This window comes from Coenobita brevimanus, chromosome 8, assembly GCF_032717465.1.
Source record: "Coenobita brevimanus isolate Jiangsu-jjx chromosome 8, ASM3271746v2, whole genome shotgun sequence".
In the NCBI taxonomy this organism is placed as follows: domain Eukaryota; kingdom Metazoa; phylum Arthropoda; class Malacostraca; order Decapoda; family Coenobitidae; genus Coenobita; species Coenobita brevimanus.
Window position 1 is genome coordinate 33,873,739 of NC_136961.1, and position 24,066 is coordinate 33,897,804.

General features: G+C 40.8%; 1 protein-coding gene across 1 annotated transcript in view; it reads right to left on the reverse strand.

Annotated features, from left to right (window-relative positions):
* Positions 1 to 8,470: 8,470 nt before the first annotated feature.
* The window catches only part of LOC145407423 (uncharacterized), a 583,744-nt gene continuing 568,148 nt past the window's right edge, over positions 8,471 to 24,066 (reverse strand). Inside the window, exon 4 of the mRNA XM_080278353.1 lies at positions 8,471 to 8,710. Within this exon, the coding sequence (XP_080134479.1) occupies positions 8,471 to 8,710 (240 nt within the window). The remainder of the gene's footprint in view (positions 8,711 to 24,066) is intronic.

The following is a 24,066-nucleotide window of genomic DNA, read 5'->3' on the forward strand; positions in this document are numbered from 1 at the left end:
GGTCAGTGCAATAATACCTGAGAAAATATAACCTTATTAATCATTTAACAACCAGAGGCCTCTCATTTAGAGAATCAGACCATCTGTCTTTCTATTGTAGGACGTATTAATCCTACATGGGAAGGCCACAAACAAACCGCCTCCATGTCTCCCTGTCTCCCGTCATTTCATTGCCCTGCTCCCAGCTCACACACCCCTCTCTCATATACCTCTCCACTCCATCCCTCCATCTCTCCCTCGGCCTCCCCCTCACTCTCCCCGCCTCCATCTCACATACGCTTTCCTCGTCAGTCTCTCGCTCTCCATCCTCTCCACATGGCCAAACCACATCAGTGTGTTTCTCCTAACGCATCCTATCACATCCACATCCACACCACAACGCTCCTTCACTTCCTCATTTGTCAGTCTGTCTCTCCATGTGACTCCACATGCTCCTCTCAAATAACTCATTTCCACTGCTCTCACTCTCGACTTGTGTCCCTCCAGCAAGGTCCAAGCTTCACTTCCATACGTTAGAGTTGGTATCACAGTACTGTCATGCAGTAAGTTTTTCACCTCCATGCTCACTTCCCTGTTTCTTATCACTGCTTTCAAAGATCAGCAACCTTTCTTCCTTGTTGTACTGTTTCAAGCACTTCACCCTCCAAACTTCCATCCTTACTAATCACACTACCCAAGTACTTACATGCACTCACATTTCCCATTTCCTCCTCATCCAACCTCACTGAACATTCACTGACTTTATTTCTCTCGATAACCATAACTTTACTCTTCCCTATATTCACCTTTAGATTCCGTTTCTTACACACTCTCTCATGCTCATTCACTAAGCCTTGCAGCTCTCCTTCGTCTTCATTTAACAACACAGTATCATCTGCATACAACAGTACGGGAAGTTCCCAAACACTGCCCTCTCTCATTAAGGCCGCTCCAACATCCACTATCCTACCTTGTATCCCCTTTATAACCCCATCCATAAATAAATTGAGCGACCATGGCGACATGACACATCCCTGTTTCAGTCCAACCTTCAAACAGAAAACATTACTCAGTTCACTATCCACACACACTGCAGCCTTAGCACCCTAATACATACTCTTCACGGCATTCAACAACTTCCCATTTATTCCATATATTCTTAATAATTTCCACAATTCTTGTCTGTCCACCTTGCCATATGCTTTCTCCAAATCCATGAAGGCCCCACACAACTTCCTTCCCTTCTTTAGAAACTTTTCCACTAAAGACCTGAGAATGAATGTCTGATCTACACAGTGCGTCCCTTCCTAAAACATCCCTGTTCTTCTCCAACTGCTTCCTGTTATTTCCCAAACTCTGTCAATAAGTATCCCACCATATACCAGTACTTTTCCTATTACACTAAGAAGACGAATGCCTCTATGATTCCCACACAGTTCTTTTTCCCCTTTAGCTTTGTACAGGAGAATAATTGTATCTGACTTTCGATCCTCCGGGACTTTACCTTCCTCCCAGGCCAATCTGAACATCTTCCGCATTCATTCTACTACTATCTCTCCTGCTTGCTTCAGCATTTCACCACACACTTCATCAATTCCTGGGGCTTTCCCCATTTTGACTTTCTTCATTGCTCTCACAATTTCCGTCCAACTAATTTCTTCCTCTCTTCCCACATCCCCCCCTCTCCCAGCCATTCCCCAGCCACTTTATTCGCGTTACTTTCATTTTTTATGTTTAACAATATATGGAATAAAATGTATAACTCGTGATCTTATTAAGAGATTTAGTATAAATTCATTAATATAGACAAGGAATTTAAGTGGTCTGAATCATACGTCAGTGGATATGTCGCCCATTTCACTTGGCAGTCGGTAGTTGTCCAGTTGGTGTGTTTTATTTTCCTGTGTCTGGATCGTACAGTACACTCCCCATTTTTTAAGTGAATAACTGGATGACGATGATAATGATCAGGTTGATGATAAGTTGATTTATCTATAGCCAGACGACTTAATCCCGATGAGATGCCCACGAAGGAATTGCCTACATATCACCCTGTACTCTTCCATCAGGTTTCCCTCTCTCCAGGTCACACCCTCTCATTTATCTCTCTACTCTATCCCTTCATCTCATTCTTGATTCCCCCTAACGTACCACCCTTCACCTCTCTCACACACACACACACACACACACACACACACACACACAGGGAGTCAATCGAGGCAGACGTGCGACATCGGAGCTGCATACCGAACCAACACGGCCAGTGGCATTACCTAAATTAGTATCTTTGTATGAGTCAAGCTCTGTACCAGGTTAGACTAAATGATTTTTCATTATTAAAAGAACAAAAAAAAGTTTAAACAAGAATTGTTCAAACAGAAAAGAGAACCAAGACGAAAGAATGCGCTCAGTCATCTGAGGTTTGTTTAGACTACAGCAGCACGGGGAATGTAAGTACATACTCTGTACTTTTAGTATTGCAAAATGGATACATACTTTAGTAAAGCAAATTTGGAAAAGAAAAGGGATAAAGGTAGAAAGCAAAATGATGATTTCTACCAAGAACTGGTTGAAGTGGAGACTCACAATAGACTGGTTGAACGTGTACACAAACTAGAAATGGCTTTCAAAAATGAAATTGATGAAATAAAGAAGCAGATGCACTTGCAAAAGGAAGAAAGAGAAAAACTAGGAAGGGAGGCCAACAAGAAAGACACAACCATCAGTGAACTAACAGTGGAACTGAGTACACTTAGGAAGAAAATGAGTGAAATGGCAAGTACAGTAGTCAATCACGAGAGTGTTATGGAAGAGTTCAAAAATGACACAGAGACAATTAGGCAAGTAAGCAGTCTTATAGACCAGAGCAGTGATAATGAGAAGAAGATAACACAGGTGAATGAAGCTGTGCAAAGGTACAAAAATGATGTGGAAACCACGTATGCTGAATTGGTGAAAGTAAAGAAAGACTTAGAAACAAGGGTGGAGGAAAAAAGCATTAAACAGGAAGTGAAAAGAATAATCCAAAACAATCCAAAGTTAGTCAGAGATTCAGTAGATATAAACAAATCTATAGTAATCACTGGTATAGAAGAGGAAGAAGTAAAGAACAAGATCACAAGAGACAAAAAGGAGATGGCAAATGTAATAAGCTTACTGAAAGAAGTATCAGAGGAAATCTGTAGTAAAGACATGAGGAACACAAAAGGTTAGGGAAATACGAGAAAAGCAGGACAAGACCTCTAAAGGTGACTTTCCAGAGTGTAAACACTGTGGAAGAGATACTAAAAAATGCAAAGAATCTTATGGAAAAAGAGGAGTTCAAAAATGTATGGATAAAAAGATGCCTAACACAAGAGGAACTGGAATTACTGAAAGAGAAAAGGGAGGAAGCAAAAACAAAAAATGAGGGAAGATCAGAAGAGGACAAGAAGAATTTGTTTTACAAAGTAATAGGATTGCAGGTACGAAAGTGGTACACAAACAGGATGGAATAAAAAAGAGGAAGGTAGTAAAACCATGTCATGACAAGTATATAAACAAGATGATAGAGTTGATGTACTCAAATGTGGATGGAATGGTATCTAAATTACTAGAGATGAATGATTATGTCTGAGAAAATGAACCACAAATAATATGCCTAACTGAAACAAAATTAACACCAAGGATATCCCAATGACATACTAAACTTAGAGGAATACAATATATGGAGAAGAGACAGAAATTTAAAAAAAGGAGGAGGAATTATAATATTAACTAAGAAAAATATAAAAGTCAATGAAATAAAACTAGATATACCATCACAAGTAGAACTGATTGCAGTGGAGATCAACACATCTGAAAGTAAAGTAATTGTAGCCAATTTGTACATGCCACCCAGATCAAACACATGGGAAAGAGATGAATATGAGGACCTGGCAGAGAGTACAATTCAGAGTTTAAGATCATTACTACATAAAATGGAAGAGAAATCGGAAAGAATTATACTAAATGGGGATTTTAATACAAATATAAATTGGAATACAGATGCAATTGATTCACCATGGGGGAAGCGTCGTCTCAATATGAAAATAAACACCAACGTTATCAGGAACATCTTTAATAAATTGGTGACGTTTCTACAACTCGTTTGTCATTTTCAAACCTATAGAAAATACAATAAAATCAAAGTAAACACCATGTCTATGATAAAAATACGAAAACTTAAGTAAAAAAACAAAGTAAAACACCATGTCTAATAAAATACAAGTGAAGAATTATTATGATCAGATGAGGAAATAAATTATACATAGCTAACGTTGGTTGGATGCTACTAAGTACAAGGAAAATTTAAACAGAAATACATGTAATAAGACAATACATTAGAAACCTTAAAAACAGAGAAGGGGCGTGGAGCAGTCGTGTGTGCCCAGTGTGGGCTGTAGGTGGTGAGTGAGGAGTGATTCAGCCAGGAGGCGTGTTACCTCGTCACGACAAGCGTGGACAACAGAAAAATCAGATTCGCTTATGGGATGGCCTAAGGCTTCACAGCAATTTCGGATGGCAGGGAAAGGTGGCTTAGCCATAGGTAGACCGGTTCTATATGACCGTCCCCGATGCTCTGCAATTCTTACTCGTAATTGTCTCTTTGTCTGTCCAATATAAGACGCATTACAGCGACTACAGTTATAATTATAGACAACAGAGGATTGCAGAGCGTCAGGGATTCGGTCCTTATGTTTGAACCATTGTCCAATGGTGTTGCTGGGTTTGAAAATTGTTCTAAGACATACTTGAGGGTTTAGTTTGGAAATTTTACCCTCAAGTATGTCTTAGGCCATCCCATAAGCGAATCTGATTTTTCTGTTGTCCACGCTTGTCGTGACGAGGTAACACGCCTCCTGGCTGAATCACTCCTCACTCACCACCTACAGCCCACACTGGGCACACACGACTGCTCCACGCCCCTTCTCTGTTTTTAAGGTTTCTAATGTATTGTCTTATTACATGTATTTCTGTTTAAATTTTCCTTGTACTTAGTAGCATCCAACCAACGTTAGCTATGTATAATTTATTTCCTCATCTGATCATAATAATTCTTCACTTGTATTTTATTAGACATGGTGTTTTACTTTGTTTTTTTACTTAAGTTTTCGTATTTTTATCATAGACATGGTGTTTACTTTGATTTTATTGTATTTTCTATAGGTTTGAAAATGACAAACGAGTTGTCGAAACGTCACCAATTTATTAAAGATGTTCCTGATAACGTTGGTGTTTATCTTTAAATTAGAATACTCTACATATAATTAGCCAAGAAAGCTGTTGGGACCAAAAGCTCCTGGATCTCGTGCAAGAGTTTTTCCTAACGCAACATGTGAGGGAAACCACCAGAAAAAGAGGACTTGATATACCTTCAGTGCTAGATCTAATGTTTACTAGGCAAGAAAATGATATTGACAATTTTATATATCACCCTCCACTCGGCAAAAGCGATCATGCAGTACTAAATTATAACTTCAGGATAGCATATGACATAGTTAACAGCAATGACAGTTACAAAAAGAGCCTAAACTATAAAAAGGGAAATTATCAAGACCTAAAGAAGTATTTCTTACAAGTTGATTGGGAAAATGAGCTTAGAGGACAAGATTTAAATGCTGTATATAAAAAATTCTGTGAATTTTATGAAATAGGAGTCCAGAAGTACATCCCACAGCACAGAGAAGCAGATAAGAAAATACAGAAATGGTTCAATACAGAATGTAAAAAATCAAAAGAAAGAAGAGATTTGTTGTGGAATAAATACAGAAGACACAATAGTGAAAGGGCGTATAATAATTACAAACAGGCAAGAAACGATTATACAAGAATAAGGAGGGAAGCCCACAAACAGTTTGAGGAGGATATAATAAATAAAAGTAGTGATCAACCAAAGCTGTTTTACAGCTACATCAGAAGCAAAACCAAAGTAAAAGATATAATACAATCAATTACGGACGAGGGAATCACTTATACACAAGAGAAAGATATTTGTGAAGCACTAAATAAGAATTTCCAATTAGTTTTTACAGAAGAAAAAAATTTTAAGAGGGACTATGTGAAACATGCATGTCCACACATACTACCTAATATACAAATAGCAGAAAAAGTAATACAGGAGGAGTTAAGTAGATTAGACAGAGGAAAAGCAAGTGGTCCTGATGAAATTTCATGTTGGGTACTACGAGAATGTGCAAAGGAGTTAAGTAAACCATTATTTTTAATTTTCAAGAAATCTTTGAGTCAAGGTAAACTACCTGATATTTGGAAAAACAAAAAAAAAAGCAAATATTGTCCCCTTATTCAAGAAAGAAAATAGACAAAATCCACTCAACTACCGACCAGTATCACTGACCAGTGTTGTAAGCAAGGTATTAGAAAAGCTTAAAAGAAACCTTGGGTAAATCATCTAGAAGAACACAGTATGATAAGAGAAAGACAGTTTGGTTTCAGAAAAGGAAAATCATGTGTTACTAATCTGTTGAACTACTATGACAGAGTAACAAACACAATACAGGAAAGAGAAGGATGGGTGGACAGTATCTATTTAGATTTCAAGAAAGCTTTTGACACAGTACCACACCAAAGACTTTTATGGAAACTACCATCAAGGAGGAATTCGAGGCAAACTGTTTTGTTGGATGCAAGACTTTCCCATAAAAGGAGAAATGAGAACAGTACTAAGAGGAAACTACTCATCATGGAAAGAAGTGACTAGTGGAGTACCACAGGGTTCAGTGCTGGCACCAATCATGTTTTTAGTGTATATAAATGATATAAACAGTAACACTGGAAATGAGAGCTATCTGAATATGTTTGCAGATGATGCAAAAATACAAAGGAGAATTACTAACACAGACTCTTGTAAAGAGCTACAAGAAGAATTAAATAAACTTCATGAATGGAGTAGTACATGGTAAATGGAATTCAATGTGGACAAGTGTCATGTAATCAAGTTTGGTAAATGTGGAAAAAGACCTAATTGGGATTATAAGTTAGGAAATAAAACCCTATACACATCAGAAAGAGAGAAAGACCTAGGTGTGATTATCAATAACAGACTATCTCCGGCTGACCACATCAGCGAGAAGGTATGGAACATGTATACACTGCTTGCAAATATGAGAATAGCATTCACATACATAAATGAAGACATGCTAAGAAGGATAATAACATCATTCATTAGACCAACCCTAGAATATGCATCAGTAGTCTGGAGTCCTCATCTCAAAAAACACATAGACAAGATTGAAAAAGTTCAAAGGGCCGCTACAAGATGGAAACCAAGCTTAAGGGACCGAAGCTACGAAGAAAGACTAAATAAACTGAATCTACCAACACTACAGGAAAGAAGGAAAAGAGGTGACATGATAATGCTATATAAGTGCATATCAGGGAAGGAGAAAATAGACATAAATGATTACTTAACATATGGAGAAGCCTCAGCAAGAGGACCCTGCAAAAAACTGCATAAGAAGAGAGGTGATAAAGACGTAAGGAAATTCAGTTTCCCAAACAGAGCAATTGATCAATGGAATGCACTACCGAATGAAATAGTGTGTGCCAAAACAATTCTCAAATTTAAGGATATGTACGATAAATATGGTTTAAGACACGGGACAGTACGAGCTTGACTCATTCCTGTAAAGATACAATTAGGTAAGAACACACACACACACACACACACACATACACAGGGAAGGAGAAAATAGACATAAATGAATATATAACCTATGGGAACGCATCAGCAAGAGGACACTGCAAAATACTGCACAAAAAGAGAGGCAATAAAGACGTAAGGAAATTTAGTTTACCAAACAGGGCAATTAATCAGTGGAATACACTACCGAATGAAATATTATGTGCCAAAACAGTTCATAAATTTAAGGAGATGTATGATGAAAATGGTTTAAGACACAGGACTGTACGAGCTTCACTCATTTCTGTAAAGATACAATTAGGTAGGAACAGTTAGGTAAGAACACACACACACACACACACACACACACACACACACACACACACACACACACACACACACACACAGATTTCTCCACATGGCCAAGCCATTTCAAGGTTCTTCTCTTAATGCGATCTAGCATCTACTATTGTAGTAGTAGTAGTAGTAATAGTAGTACTAGTAGTAGTATTACTATACTCAGTTTTTCTTACTGAGGCGAAGATGCACTTGATAGGTTGGTGACTATTGGCTGAATGCAACATGTCCGAATAACATTTACTATCCCAAATTTCCTTCTCAGATATATGTTGTCAGTTAATAATAAAGACAGTATGAAGTAATGTTGCATTCAGCCAGTTATCACCAATCTGTCAAGTGCATCTTCGCCTCGATAAAAAAAAAAGTAACTGAGTATAGTAGTAGTAGTTATAATAATATTCATAATAGGTATATAATGACAGACAAATATGATAAAATTGTTATGAAGATGATGTTTTTGGTTGACGAAAATTACCGGAATTCAGTTGAGTTGGCATTGACGACGGAGATGAGTGAGTTTGTACGTGATAGGGTCTTGTGAAGATGGTGGAGGGTGTGGAGGCGGTGAAGAGGCAGGCGAGTGAAGGCGAGCAGCTTCGCTGTCTGGACCAGCAGGAGGTGGCTCTTGAAGGAGGATTCAGCAAAGGCGGCGAGGAAGGCTGGATCATCGCTCATCACCACCACAGTCACACAGTGCAACTTCTTCATCAGCTAAATAAACCCTCAGCTAATTGTTCTAAACATTGCTTCTAAACTGGTTGCAATTCAGAACGTCACAACACGAAAATGTCCCTTTACATAATATGCACTTAGAATGTACTGTAACGGAAATGTATATCTCAAACCTAAGCACAATGACATATTGACGTTTATCTTTTGTCTAGTCTTCACACTACCATCATTTGTACAAATGGAAGGCTCACATGCACATACGGAAATGGTGATAAAATTTGTAAGAGGTACTCGTAACAATGTCAGCTAAAATAAGACTAATTTGATGTATAAATAAAGACTGAACATTGGGTGCATAATATATATATATATATATATATATATATATATATATATATATATATATATATATATATATATATATATATATATATATATTGTTACATAGACTCTGGTTTATTCATCGTTTGTGTTATTTTAACGCACAGTGTGGTGCTTGTGTGATCTCGAGCGGGTTCTGCCTCAGTCCCCCCTTCTACCGTTATAGTAGAGTAAGTCGTTCTCTCTGTTGTCCAGAGCGGGATTGTCATCTCTTTGTCCCCATGGCTTCATTTGCGCGTCCTTATTACAAGTTGTATCAAGCTCTCCTGGCCCCTATATAATGAGCTCAGTCTCTGCATCATTGCCACTTAGATCTGCTCCTCATTTTGTTCACATCTCTGTCCTCCCCTGTACAGATATTATTATTGTGAGTGCTCAAGAAGTCTCCAACCATCTAGCAGCTGTGTGTAATTTGAGTATAACTGTTGTTGCATTTTTTCTTGTACTGTATAGCATAAGTTTAATTTGTAGGCCTAGTGAAGTTTTTGTAATTCATGTGGGGTTCTTTGTGTCAGTCATTTTTGATAATAGTTTGTATCTGTAATAATTTATCTGGCATTCACTGAGTATTATCTGGTATCTCATTTTATCAGGGCTGACTTAGATAAATTTACTCTTTCTAATTTCGTGTTAATAGAGGCTATTGCAGTTAACCATATATTTAACCTGTTTTTGCCATTACATTATCCTTATGAGTCCTGAATGTTTTGTTGTTAGTTTAAGCATTAAACTTTAACTTGTAATTTTACCTAACTCTTTTGTTTTGAACCTGGAACTTTACGGGACAGTAGTGATTTTTAGCATTCTCACTTAAGTGTACATTATCTTTCTCTGTTCCGTAACATAAATTTGGCGACCTCATATCAGGATATTCAGGATATTATCATAAGGATATTGTTTGATATTTTGTGACTGTGATATATTCATGATGGCTACTATTTCTACACTTGATGAAGCCAAAGATTTTTTGTCAAATGTGCAAACAGTGTGTGATATAGCAAACAGAACAAAGAATGAACTTAAGCTTGTTGCTCAACAATTGGGAATTGCAGTTCACTCTCATCATTCTAAAGATCAAATTGTTGGCATGATTAATAAAAGCTTGTTTAATGTAACTCCTCCAAATGAGCAAACGCAGATTGAATTAGCTAAGTTACAGCTAGCTCTGCAGGAGGCTCGTGCTAAAGAAGCTGAATTTCAGGCAAATGCTAAGCAGGCTGAGTCTCAGGCTAAGGAGGCGGAATCTCAGGCTCGGATTCAGGAGGCACAGATACATGCACAAGTTGAACTTGCTAGGATTCAGGCAGACCATGAGTATCGCATGAAACAAGGTGGAACTGGATCATCTAGCTCTGATGATTTTGATGTGGCTAAAAATGTTAAACTTGTCCCTCCTTTTAATGAATCTGATTTAACAAAGTATTTTCAGTTGTTTGAGAGGGTAGCTACAGGTTTTAATTGGCCTAAGGAGTATTGGCCAGTACTCCTTCAAACTGTTCTCACCGGTAAAGCTCAAGTAACTTATGCATCTTTGCCTCAGGATCAGTCTGATAATTATGATGTAGTTAAGAGCTTGATTCTTAAGGCCTATGAGCTTGTCCCTGAAGCTTATAGAGTAAAATTTAGGACAACTTACAAGCAAGATAAGCAATCCCATGTTGAGTATGCAAAAATCAAAGAAGATCTGTTAGAGCAGTGGTTAAATTCTAAGAATGTGGATTCTGATTTTGGTAAATTTAAGCAGGTGATTTTGCTGGAGGATTTCAAGAGGTGTATTTATAAAGATGTAAGCCTATATCTTGATGAGAAAAGAATAGATAATTTGTCTGATGCTGCAGTTTTAGCTGATGAATATGTTCTCACTCACAAGAGATATTCTAGAGAAAAAGGGAAAGCTGAGAGCAAGTACGTTGCCTCTACTCAGAGTACAGGTAACAGGAAAGAGAATAAAGATGATGTTTCTCAGGAAGTAAATACCAGCTTCACCTCTAGATTTCAGAAAAGTAAATGTACTTATTGTAGTAAGCTTGGTCATACTACGGAGAGATGTTTCAGGAGACAGCGTGATGTGAACAAAAAGGAGTCTTTAAATATTCAGTCAATTGGTCTAGTGTCCACTCTTGAGAGTTCCCAGAATTCTTTAACTGAGTTAACTGAACCTGCTTTGAGGGGTAACTTAAATTCTCATGATGGAGCTCCTCTTTTGAGCAGTAACGTGGGTGACACTCTCAAGAGTTCATGTGCTAATTTCCTGTCTGATGGTTTTGTCAGTCCTCTGGACAGTAATGACAGGAAATCAGTTAAAATATATCGTGATACAGGTGCTTGCCAATCCCTTATGCTGACCAGTGTTCTAGGCTCTAATGTTAATTCCTCTGATGAAACTGTAATCTTACAAGGTGTAGGAAATAATTACTTCTCTGTTCCTCTGTGCAAAGTGAATTTAGAGTCTGGTTTTGTTAATGGTTCTGTTATGGTTGGGTTGGTTGAGACACTCCCAATGTCAGGTGTAACTTTCTTACTTGGAAATGATATTGGTGGAAGTCAAGTGTGTCCAGCTCCTCAGTTGTCTAGTGAGCCAGTGGCTGCATCCCAGGATTGTGATGTCCCTGATGTGTTCCCTGCATGTGCTGTCACTAGGGCTAAGTCTAAAGTTACTGGTGATTTAGAGGATAATGATGATGATGATGTTATCCTAGCTGACACTTTTCTTGCTAATTTGGACCACTCACCAGATGAGGCAGTACCCCGTAGTGTTGATAATTTGTCTCGTCAAGAGTTGGTTGAGTTGCAGGTTGCTGACCCTGAGTTGAAAGGTCTAGCTAACTCTGCTTACAGTGAAGAAGAGTCAGCCGGTGCTTCTACTTGTTATTATGTAAAGTCAGGAGTACTTATGAGGAAGTGGAGACCCCCAACAGCATCAGCCGACTGTGAATGGGAGGTTGTACATCAAGTTGTCATCCCTCGTGTTTGTAGGCAGGATATCATTCGAGTGGCTCATGATTCCAGTTTGGCAGGACACCTTGGAGTGAGGAAGACTGTGGCACGCATTTTGAAACACTTCTACTGGCCAGGTATCTTCAGGGATGTTTCCTGGTATTGTAAGTCTTGTCACACCTGTCAAGTTGTGGGGAAGTGTAATCAGACCGAAAAGGTTGCACCTCTAGTTCCCATTCCTCCTTTTGAGGCGCCTTTCACCCGTGTGTTGGTGGATATTGTGGGCCCTCTTCCTAAGACTTCTTCAGGATTTTCTTATGTGTTGACCATGATTGACATGGCTACTCGTTATCCTGAAGCCATTCCACTTAGAAACATCTCAGCACAGAACGTGGTTAAGGAAATGCTGGGGTTCTTCACAAAGTTTGGTCTGCCTAAGGAGGTACAGTCAGACCGGGGAAGTAATTTCATGTCAAACGTTTTCAAGCAGTCTCTGAAAGAGTTGGGCATCACCCAGATCACGTCTTCAGCTTACCATCCCCAGACCCAAGGAGCGTTGGAGAGATATCATCAAACACTCAAATCGATGCTCAAGAAATACTGTTTGGAACATCAGAAAGACTGGGATAAAGGTCTTCCATTCGTTTTGTTTGCTGCAAGAGAATCTCCAAATGAATCACTGGGTTTCTCACCTTTTGAACTACTGTTTGGCCATGAAGTAAGAGGACCCCTTAAGTTACTCAAGGAATGCTGGCTGTCGGAGGAAGATGACGTCAACCTGCTGGAGTATGTGATGAAGTTCAAAGAACGGCTGTCCACTGCTTTACAGCTGGCGAGAGAGAATTTAGGAGCTGCTCAGGAGAAGATGAAGACTTGGTATGACAAGAAGTCCAGGTTACGCCACTTTCAGCCAGGAGATCAGGTTTTGATTCTGCTACCAGTTCATGGGCAACCTCTTCAAGCCAAGTTTAGTGGCCCTTATTTCGTGGAGAAGAGACTCAGTGATGTCAGCTATGTCATCGCCACACCAGATCGTAGAAAGAGCAAGCAACTATGTCACATCAACATGCTAAAGTTATATCACAGGCGGGACGAAAATAATCCAGTCTGCACTGTAGCTGTTCCACCCGAGTCTACAAGTGAAGTTCTCCCATGCAGTATGAGCCTGAGTGATAGTTTGGGGAAGAATCCTGATATCATGAATGATCTCCAGACTAAGCTTTCTCATCTACCTCCCAAGGAAAGGCAGGAGTTTTCGGCATTACTGCAGGAGTACCCGCAAGTGTTCCGTGCCACTCCAGGAAGAACCACTGTGTTGATGCATGATGTCGATGTTGGAGACGCAAAGCCAATTAAATTGCCTCCTTACCGTGTGAACCCAGTGAAAGTTCCTCTCATCCAGAAGGAGCTTGGCTACCTGTTGGACCACAAGATGATTGAGCCCTGTCAGAGCGAGTGGAGTTCTCCTGTCACTCTGGTCCCTAAGCCAGGTGGGTCACAGCGGCTTTGCATTGACTACAGACGTGTTAATCAGATAACTAAAACAGACACTTACCCTCTCCCTCGTGTGGAAGATTGCATAGACAAGATCGGAAAGGCCAGGTACATAAGTAAGTTTGATTTGTTAAAGGGAGACTGGCAAGTACCTATGACTGAGCGTGCTAGGGAGATCTCATGTTTTGTAACACTAGGAAAGGCTTTTGCATGTTCTGTAATGCCGTATGGTATGAAGAATGCACCAGCCACATTTCAGAAGCTCATGAATGTTGTAACAGAGGGTTTGGCAGGGTGTGTTGTTTATATTGATGATGTATTAATCTTCAGTGACAACTGGAAAGATCACCTATGCCATGTCAGTAAATTTCTTGACCGTTTAGTTCATGCTAATCTTGTAGCTAATTTATCAAAGTGTGAGTTTGGTCAAGCTAAAGTTCAGTACCTTGGGTATGTGATTGGTGATGGACATGTTGCACCACCAGGAGCTAAGGTTCAGGTTATAAGTGATCTTCCCAGACCTAAAAGTAGGAAAGAGCTACAAAGATTTTTGGGAATGGTAGGTTATTACAGGAGATTTGTTCTTAACTTTTCTATTCTTGTATCACCACTTACAGACCTGCTGAAGGGGGGAGTTGAATTTGTCTGGACCGATAACTGTGAATCCTCTTTCAACAAACTTAAAGCTATTCTATTAAGTCAGCCAGTGCTCGCTACTCCAAATTTTGCTAAGCCTTTTAAGATGGCTGTTGATGCAAGTGATACAGGAGCTGGGGCTGTTTTGCTGCAAGAGGATGATCAGGGTATTGAACATCCTGTATCTTATTACAGTAAGAAGTTCACTCCACCTCAAAAGAACTACTCAACTATTGAGAAAGAGCTTTTGGCCTTGATTTTGGGTTTACAGCATTTTTCATTTTATTTGTGTTCTGGTTTTGACCCCATAGTCATTTATACCGATCATAACCCACTGAAATTCCTTAGTAAGTTTAAAGATAAAAATCAGAGATTGACAAGATGGAGTCTACTTCTTCAGGAGTATTCATTAGACATACAACATGTCAAGGGGAAAGAAAATGTTATTGCCGATTGCTTATCTAGACTTTAGACAGATTGTTTTAGAGTAATAAGAAATTTCCTTTATAAATTTCTTTTTCTTTGTGGGGAGGTGTTACATAGCCTATGATTTCATCATCCTTTGTGTAATTTTAACGCACAGTATGCTGCATGTTTGATCACGAGCGTGTTCTGCCTCAGTCCCCCCCTTCTACCGTTATAGTAGAGTAAGTCGTTCTCTCTGTTGTCCAGAGCGGGATTGTCATCTCTTTGTCCCCATGGCTTCATTTGCGCGTCCTTATTACAAGTTGTATCAAGCTCTCCTGGCCCCTATATAATGAGCTCAGTCTCTGCATCATTGCCACTTAGATCTGCTCCTCATTTTGTTCACATCTCTGTCCTCCCCTGTACAGATATTATTATTGTGAGTGCTCAAGAAGTCTCCAACCATCTAGCAGCTGTGTGTAATTTGAGTATAACTGTTGTTGCATTTTTTCTTGTACTGTATAGCATAAGTTTAATTTGTAGGCCTAGTGAAGTTTTTGTAATTCATGTGGGGTTCTTTGTGTCAGTCATTTTTGATAATAGTTTGTATCTGTAATAATTTATCTGGCATTCACTGAGTATTATCTGGTATCTCATTTTATCAGGGCTGACTTAGATAAATTTACTCTTTCTAATTTCGTGTTAATAGAGGCTATTGCAGTTAACCATATATTTAACCTGTTTTTGCCATTACATTATCCTTATGAGTCCTGAATGTTTTGTTGTTAGTTTAAGCATTAAACTTTAACTTGTAATTTTACCTAACTCTTTTGTTTTGAACCTGGAACTTTACGGGACAGTAGTGATTTTTAGCATTCTCACTTAAGTGTACATTATCTTTCTCTGTTCCGTAACAATATATATATATATATATATATATATATATATATATATATATATATATATATATATATATATATATACTTCATCATCTAATCCTACTTTGCCCCATGAAGAGCGAAGGAGCCCGGGGCTAGGCAAGTTAGTCCTGACATTTAAGATGAGTGTTACCCGCCTCACTCATCCCTGAGTGGCATTAAATGAGCAATAAACCCCAGCCATCCCTTTGATATAAACTTTCACCGGCTCAATCTGATTGGAGCGCCGTAATTACCAATTAAACCACCAGGCGCCAAATTTTGTTTATATGGTTACAACCCAGCATAGTAAATGGTTTCCTGGTGTACAGGAAACCATTTGGCTTGTCACGCAGTGTAGAGTCACCCACAGGCAGAAGAAAGAGGAAAGAATAAAGGGAAGAAAGACAGAAGAGGGAGTGTAAAGTCACCTGTAGACAGAAGGAAGAGGAAAGAATGAAGGAAAGAAAGACAGAAGAGGATGGAAGGAAAGAAGTATTGAGGAGAGGAAAGGGCAGACACCCGAGAGCAGCACTACATCGAGTGAGTGGATAGTGAGCGCCCCGACCTAGCAATATATATATATATATATATATATATATATATATATTTATATATATATATGTATAGAGTGTTATGGGGGTGTATATTACGGTGCACTCTTAACCCTTAATTAAGCACCAAAAGGGATAAGATAATGTTTGCAAGAAAACTAACTTAACTTTACTGTATACTATAACATACACAACCAAAAAAGAAACCAGGATTCGTTTTACAAAAGGGAGGATCCATATGGGCCCCAGAATACAAACATTAAACAAGTTTTTTCTTACCAAACCCGAATACACTCAGTGGAAGCTAAGTACTCACAAAGATCGAGGAAACGTGGAGACTTCGAAGGTTAAATACAGATATAAATCACACACTAGTGTAAATGGAGGAGTGAACCAAAAATGGGAAATGGTACACAAATAGTGTGTTTTGTAATTAAAGTCACTGATTGAGTAGTGTTGAGGAAAAGTGCAACACACTGTGATAAAAGTGTAACATGACAGTAAATGTGTACAAATGTGTACAAAAATGTACGTATAAAAAATGAGACAAAATGTGTGTCTGTACAAAATGAGACAAAAATATGTCTCTTCACATTTTCCTCGACCTTATAAAGGAGACTTACTCTGCCTTTCTCAGCTAATTAACCACTAGGCTGTCTTAAAAATAATCTCCGTTCATACAGAAAGAATAGAAGCACCTGCTACCAATGAGGGCCTCATACACTCCACACAGAACCAATTGCATGCCATCAAGAACATGACGAAAGTGCCATTTAGGCTTCTAATTGGCAAATATCCCTACCGTGCTCCTCCCACATTATGTCACACCCAGTATTTCAAGGACAAGAGGAATCTTCTGGGTAATTTGTGAGAAAAACATCTGATATGAGAAGGTAAAAGTTGACCACTAAGTAAACACAGCTGGGGACAAGGGTCACCCTTTACAGGCAGCAAAACTGATAAAAGAAAAGATTTAATGTCCTTAACGGCTTGCTTCCCTCTCCCTTCATTATCATATCTTCTATTTCACCCAGTTGCTACTGGGATAACTATGCCAGTGACACCTCCCTTCCTGAGAGAAGAAATTTCCCAAGGGGAAATTTCTGGATATTGTACAATCAAGTTCTGGACAGGTAATCTGTTAAAACATTACTAACACCTCTTACATGTCTTACATCGAGGGAGTAAGCTTGCAAAAATAGGGCCCAGCGGGTCAATCTAAAATTTTTGTCCTTAAATCGGGACAAAATTTCCAGAGGGTGATCAATGTAAACTACAACATCACCTGACCCTGGACAAACATACACAGAGTAGTGTTGAAGGGCAAGTATGAGTGCAAGGAGTTCTTTCTCAGTAGATGAATAACTTCTCTGGGCCTTATTGAACTTTTTGCTAAAATAGCATACAGGCATCTCAGCCTTCATCATTATCCTGAAGCAAAACTGCATTGGCCCCTAGGCCACTGGCATGAACAGTTAATTTAAAGGGTTTATCAAAATTGGGAGCTTGAAGCACTGGGTGACTTGACAGGATGGCTTTGACTTTAGAATAGGCTTCCTCACATTCTGGCTTCCACTCATACTTGACTCCTTTTCTTAACCCCTTAACTGCGGGGCATCACTTCCGTGACGCTCGGGCGCAATGGATCATACCGCAGGGCGTCACTTTTGTGATTCTGTGTTATTTTGAACTATCCCGGGCTTTCAAGTGGTGGCTAGTATCATCTATCAGTACTGCCAATGTCCAACACTAGTCAGCACTCCAAATCTCATCTATACTCCCATCCATTGTTGACATTGTAGCTATTTTCCCCCATTCCTGGCTCCCCTCCCTACCTCCCCTCCATTACCCTGTCCTCTCACCTCCCCGGCCGCGCTGCGCTAAGCAAATCTCCCCCGGATTTTTCCACAGATTTCATTCATTGAAATAAGCCCTATGCCCTATACTTATACAAAATAATATATACCAAAAAAAAATAAGGTAAGTGATAGCGGTATACACCAGGAATTGGCTAATTATCACCTGACAACACCTCACATGCATTCATTCACTACATTACCACGATAATTTCCCCTTTGAATTATGCCTTGTAATCTATTTCTGTAATAAAAATATATATCAGAAAGGAAGGGAGAAGCCTAAGTGACATTTACATTCACCTGGAACTACCTATTTCTTTATGTATTGCCGAGATTTTCTACCAATAATTTATTAGCATGTAAGTTAGCAGCTGTCAGCCCCATTGTCACTGTCAACCCTTGCCTTCTTAGATAAGCTGTGGCATTTAGTTCCTTGTCCTCCGCTGTGGTCAAAGCATGTCGCACTCGCGCCCCGCCATTTCTGCCACTTCTGTACCCATTGCAAAGGGCCCCGTGACCTCTACACCCAGAAAAACTCATGAGGGAAGCAGGAAAGAACTAAGTGACTCTGCAGTGGAACGTGAACTAGCGGAATTATCAATGGTGATGATGGATAGTGATTTTGACCCATCAGGGGATTCGTGTGATGAGCCAGGTGAGGAAATCGTGCCAGAAAGTACTAGTACGAGTGCTTCAGTGTCCAAAGTTATCCCTAGCTCCAAGGGAAAGGAGCCGTTAGTGCAGCAAGGGAAGGAATTTGGGAAGGGAGTGAAAAGGCAGCGTGTTAGCCCTGGAACAATGGCCCCACATGACCCAGCCCGCCATGAGTCACGAGTTGATTCACCTCCCCGTTCCCCAAGCCCCAGTTCACTCATTTCTTCCTCTTCTTCTGCTGAATTATCTCCGGAGACTTCGTCGTCGGAGTCACCACCAGCATCAACAGTGAAGGCAGGCCATAGAGGAAAAGGTAAATCCCTGACCCGTAAAAGTAGAGTTGCTAGTAGAGTAAGGGCTGCTAGTGCTGTACGGCAACCCAGGGTCAGTGCGAGTGACCTTGAACATGGTAAATCTGCCTCACAGCCACCCACCACCCTCACCCACCCTACACCGCCATGACAGGGAATCCTGGACTCCTTTGCGTGGACGGAAGGGTCAGATTTTGTCCCAGAACATCTAGATTTTGACGAGAGTTCCTCAGGAGTACAGCCTGCCTTCACTCTTGACGAGGATGCTGAGTCTGTGGACTTCCTTTTGGCCTTCCTAGATGACGAAGTCATGCAGCACACATGCGATGAGACCAACAGGTATGAATCACAACGTGCTGCAAGTGGTACAGGTGCAGCCAAGATGCAACAGTGGTACATGCTGGAAGTGCAGGAGCTGCATGTGTTCTTCGCCCTCATGCTTCTCATGCCACACTCAAAGAAGCATGAGTTGGAAGAATACTGGTCCATGGACCCCTTACTACCCTCACCCACCTTCAATAAGTACATGGCCAGGGATCGCTTCTGGAACATCATGGGAAACCTGCACTTTGCCGACAACGATGTACCTTCCCAAACCGACCCACTCTGGAAGATCCGGGAGATTCTGAGCAGAATGAAGGATAAGTTTATGACATTCTTCCACCCCTTTCAGAAGGTTGTCATTGATGAATCCTTGGTTTTGTTCAGAGGACGTCTTAGGTTTGTGCAGTACATTCCAAGCAAACGCCATCACTTTGGAATTAAGTTCTTTGTACTGTGCGACTGTAAGACGGGGTACATCGTTGACTTCGTCATTTATTCAGCCAGCACTGTCGATCTGGATAACCCCCCCCCCCGGCTTCTCAGGCTGTGTAGTGAAAGTGCTCCTTGAAAGGTATTTTGGTGGGAATCATGTGCTGTATACAGACAACTATTATACAGCACCGAAACTTGCCAAATACCTTTCAGAGCATGGCATCGGCTCCTGCGGCACTGTCAAGAGTAATCGTGCCCACTTCCCTAAATTCCCAGAGGCAGGAACCTCGCAGCGAGGAGATGTGCACCTATGCAAGTCTGAGAAGATGCTGGTAATACGGTGGCATGATAAGAGGGTCGTACACATGCTCACCACTGTACATAAGGGGGAAATGACAGACAGTGGGAAGGTCGACCGTAGGACAGGCGAACCTGTGAGGAAACCTGATGCTGTGTTAGACTACAATATCAACATGCGGCTGGTGGACAAGTCCGACATGATGATTGGAGAGATCGACTGCCTCAGGAAGAATACTAGGTGGTACAGGAAAGTTTTTCTGCATCTCATAGACATGACGATGCTGAACGCCTTCATCCTGTATAAGATGAAGGTCAAGCCACCCAAGTCCTTCTCCCTGAGGTTGTTCACCAGGACTTGTGTTCAGCAGCTGCTGGAAAGATATGATAGGGTGACGGCAGCAACTCCAATGCGCCATCCAGTAACACTTCCCAACAGACTTGAGCAGAAGTCTTACATAGATCGGCACAGACTGGTGCAAATTCCTGCCACAGGCAAGAGGAAGGCTGCAATCCGCAGGTGCCAGGTGTGTGTACATACCACCCGACGCACACCTGAGCACAAACGCACCTCTTGGCAGTGCGCTGAGTGCCAGGTTCCTCTCTGTGTTACCTGCTTCTTTGATTACCACAGCCAGAAGCAGTTCTAAAAGTGCAAGTGGGAAAGGAAAGTAATGTGAAAATAATGTGTAAATAATGTGTAAATAGCAAGTGAAAGCAATGGATGTACAGTACATATGACTGAACAGTGTAATATAGTTTTATCATATTGAAAGTGACAGTGAATAACATAGTGTAAGTAAAATAGAAGTGTAAATATTGAAAATACAATAGAAATGTAAGTAATTAGTAATATAAGAATATGAGTACAAATCCTTGATGTTATACCAGTAAAAGTGAATCCGTGGCTCTCTACGTATTTTACTGAATGAACATTGAATGACTTCAGTGACAATAAACTAATACTACTGAAGGAAACTTATGGATAAAGACTCCAGATATATATATAAGTGTTATATAGTAATAGAAACATAAAGTGTAAGAGGTTTTATGAATAATAAATAACAGAATACCAACAGCGAACTGGCGCAAGTGGGAAGGTTATTCGCGCTCGTAATTTTCATTGCTTTCACAGTGGTTTTTTTTTGGAGTATGGATCCCAAACTACTTGATAATCATAGAGTAGTGTTTATAGTGTTAATATCTGGCTGTGGTAATCATATTACGGGTTGTCGGGAAGTGTAAAGTGGAGACTTCGTTACCCAACTTCAGAGGTCTCCACAAGTCCTACGGTAATCGACGCAGGCTCAACAACATCCCAGGAGAAAGCTGAAGGTATGTGCCATAAGCATATATAATTTTAATATTCTAGGACTAATAACTGATTTTTGGCAAATACTTTTTGAGAGTCTGTCGGAGCCCAAATAACCCCGCGGGACACGCAAAACATTGGGAAACATGCCCGCGGTGGAAGGGTTAACAAATCAGTGAGGGGAGCAACAAGATCAGAGACGTTCAGGGTAAAACGTCTGTAGCACCCTACCATGCCCAAGAATCGTTGCAACTCTCACTTATTTTTGGGTTTGGGGGAAATGACTGTGGCCTGAACTTTAACATCAGGTGGACCCACTTGGCCTAAACCGACCACATAACCTAGGTACTGCACTCAAGCCCTCTCAAATTCACATTTAGCTAAATTAAGCACTAAATTAGCAGAGGACAGTCTCTGAAGCAAGGCATCTAGTTGGCTCAAGTGTTGTTCCCAGATGTTGTTAAAAATAACATCATCAATGTAAGAAACACAATTCTCAACATCCTTGGTGAGATCATTCATCAGCCTTTGGAAGGTGGCAGGAGCATTTTCCATACCATAGGGCATGACCTTACGTTTATAAGTCCTGCCACCGACCACAAAACAGGAAATTTCTTGGGCCCTTGCTGTGAGTGGGACTTGCCACTATCCCTTCATCAAATCTAATTTTGTGATAAACTTAGCACTGCCTATCGTCTCCACACAATCATCTACTCTAGGAAGTGGGTAAGTATCAGTCTTGGTAAGGGAGTTGACTTTACAATAATCAATACAAAAGTGATGTGACCCATCGGGTATTGGAACCACAATGACCGAGGAGCACCACTTACTTCGACAGGACTTGATTAACCCCTGCTGCAACATGTAGTTCAGCTCCTCTTGAATGATGGTCTGCTTCTGAGGACTAGCCCATAGGGGGACTGCTATACAGGGCTGGCATCTCCAAAATCCACAGCGTGCTGTGCCACTTTCGTCCGTCCTGGGGTGTCCCGGAAGACATCAGGGAACTTCCTGAGCAGGGCAACAAGCTCAGCACACCACTCTGCAGTCAAGTTGGAGAGTTTATCAGTCAGTGTACTCCAAGCCTCCTGGTTTTCTCTCCAACTGGTCATGTGGTCCAAAGTCAAAGGGCAGCCCTCATCCTCCACCAACTCAACAGCCGACACCACGCATGCAGCACTAGGGGGGTCCATGTCTCACCTGTGGTACTCCTTCAACATAGTGATATGGCACAATCTTCCTTCCTTCCTCCGGTCTGGGGTTAAAATGACATAATTTACTTCACCTACCCTCTTTTCCACTAGATAAGGGCCTGCAAAACTTGCCTGCAGAGGCTGACCATGAATGGGAAGCAAGACAAGAACTTGATCGCCTGGGTGAAACACTCTGTGCCTAACTTTCTTAGAGTGGTCATACCACCTCTTCATCTTCTCCTGAGAGGACTCCAAGTGTGCCCTGGCGACTTCCATACTATAGGCCAATATTTCTTTAAATTTTGACACGTAGTCTAGCAAGTTAATTTGGTCATCATCCTTGATTCATTGTTCTTTGAGGAGTTTAAGAGGACCTCTTACTTCATGGCCAAAGATTAACTGAAATGGGGAGTAGCCCAAGGACTCACTCGGTGCCTCTCTGGTTGCAAAAAGTAGGAAAGGCAAACACTTGTCCCATTCCTTTTCATCAACACATAGTTTTCTGAGCATACTCTCTAATGCACCCAGACTCTGAGGAGATATACTGAGGAAGTGATCTGTGAGATTCCTAACTCCTTAAGGGTTTGTCTGAACAGTTTGGAATTAAAATTACTGCCATGATCCGACTGCACTTCCTTAAGGAGACCAAAACGGGTAAAGAAGGTTAGCATCTCCTTTACAACCAATTTAGCTGAAATATTTCTCAAGGGAATGGCTTAAGGATATCTAGTGGCCATGTCTAACATTGTGGGGATGTACTGGTGGCCTGAAGAGGTCTTAGGCAAAGGGCCAACAATGTCCACAAGGACTCTAGTGAATGGGGCCTCAAATACAGGTAGAGGAATCAAAGGAGCCGCAGGGATGGGCTTATTGCTCTTACCGACTAGCTGACAGGTGTGACATGACCTACAGAACCGGGAGACATCTCGACGGATTCGAGGCCAGTAAAAATGCTGCCAGATGCGGGAGAGAGTCTTCCTCACCCCTAAGTGATCTGGTAAAGAAGAGTCATGAGCAATGGACATAATTTTTCCCCTACAGGGACTTGGACCCACCACCATTTGTACAGTCTCCCACTCGTTATCATGAGCAACACTAGGAGGTCTCCATCTTCTCATTACCACGTTATTTGGCCTTAAATAATAACACTCAGTCAGCTCAGATTCACATTCATGATCCCTAACTGCTGAGTCAATTAAAGTGGCAATCTCTGGATCAGATCTTTCCATTTCAGCTAACTTTACACTTGCATCAGTCTGGGGAGAATCATCAACCTCTGAGTCATTTAACTGGGCAAAAAAAGTATCACTAAGCCCAATATCATCATCGGCATTGCCAGTGCCATTACCGTCAACGTTCTCATGGCTGGCTTTTGCCATCATAGCTCTAGTTACAGCACATGCGGGAAACAATTTAGGCCATGTATCTTCCAACATCTTTAGTCCTATCCTCCCTCAAGGGAGTTTTTGACATGCAGGGAACAGCACTCACCTGTCCTCCCGCCAGGTCATTACCCAAAAGCAAAGTGACCCCTTGTACAGGAAGCTGGTCAACAACACCCACACGCATTGAATCAGTAACTAACTCTGACTGGAGCTTCACCTCAACTAGGGGAACAGATACAAACTCAGACATACCCTGTAACAAGACACATTCATTAGGGTCAGCTACATCAACAATCCCCTTCAA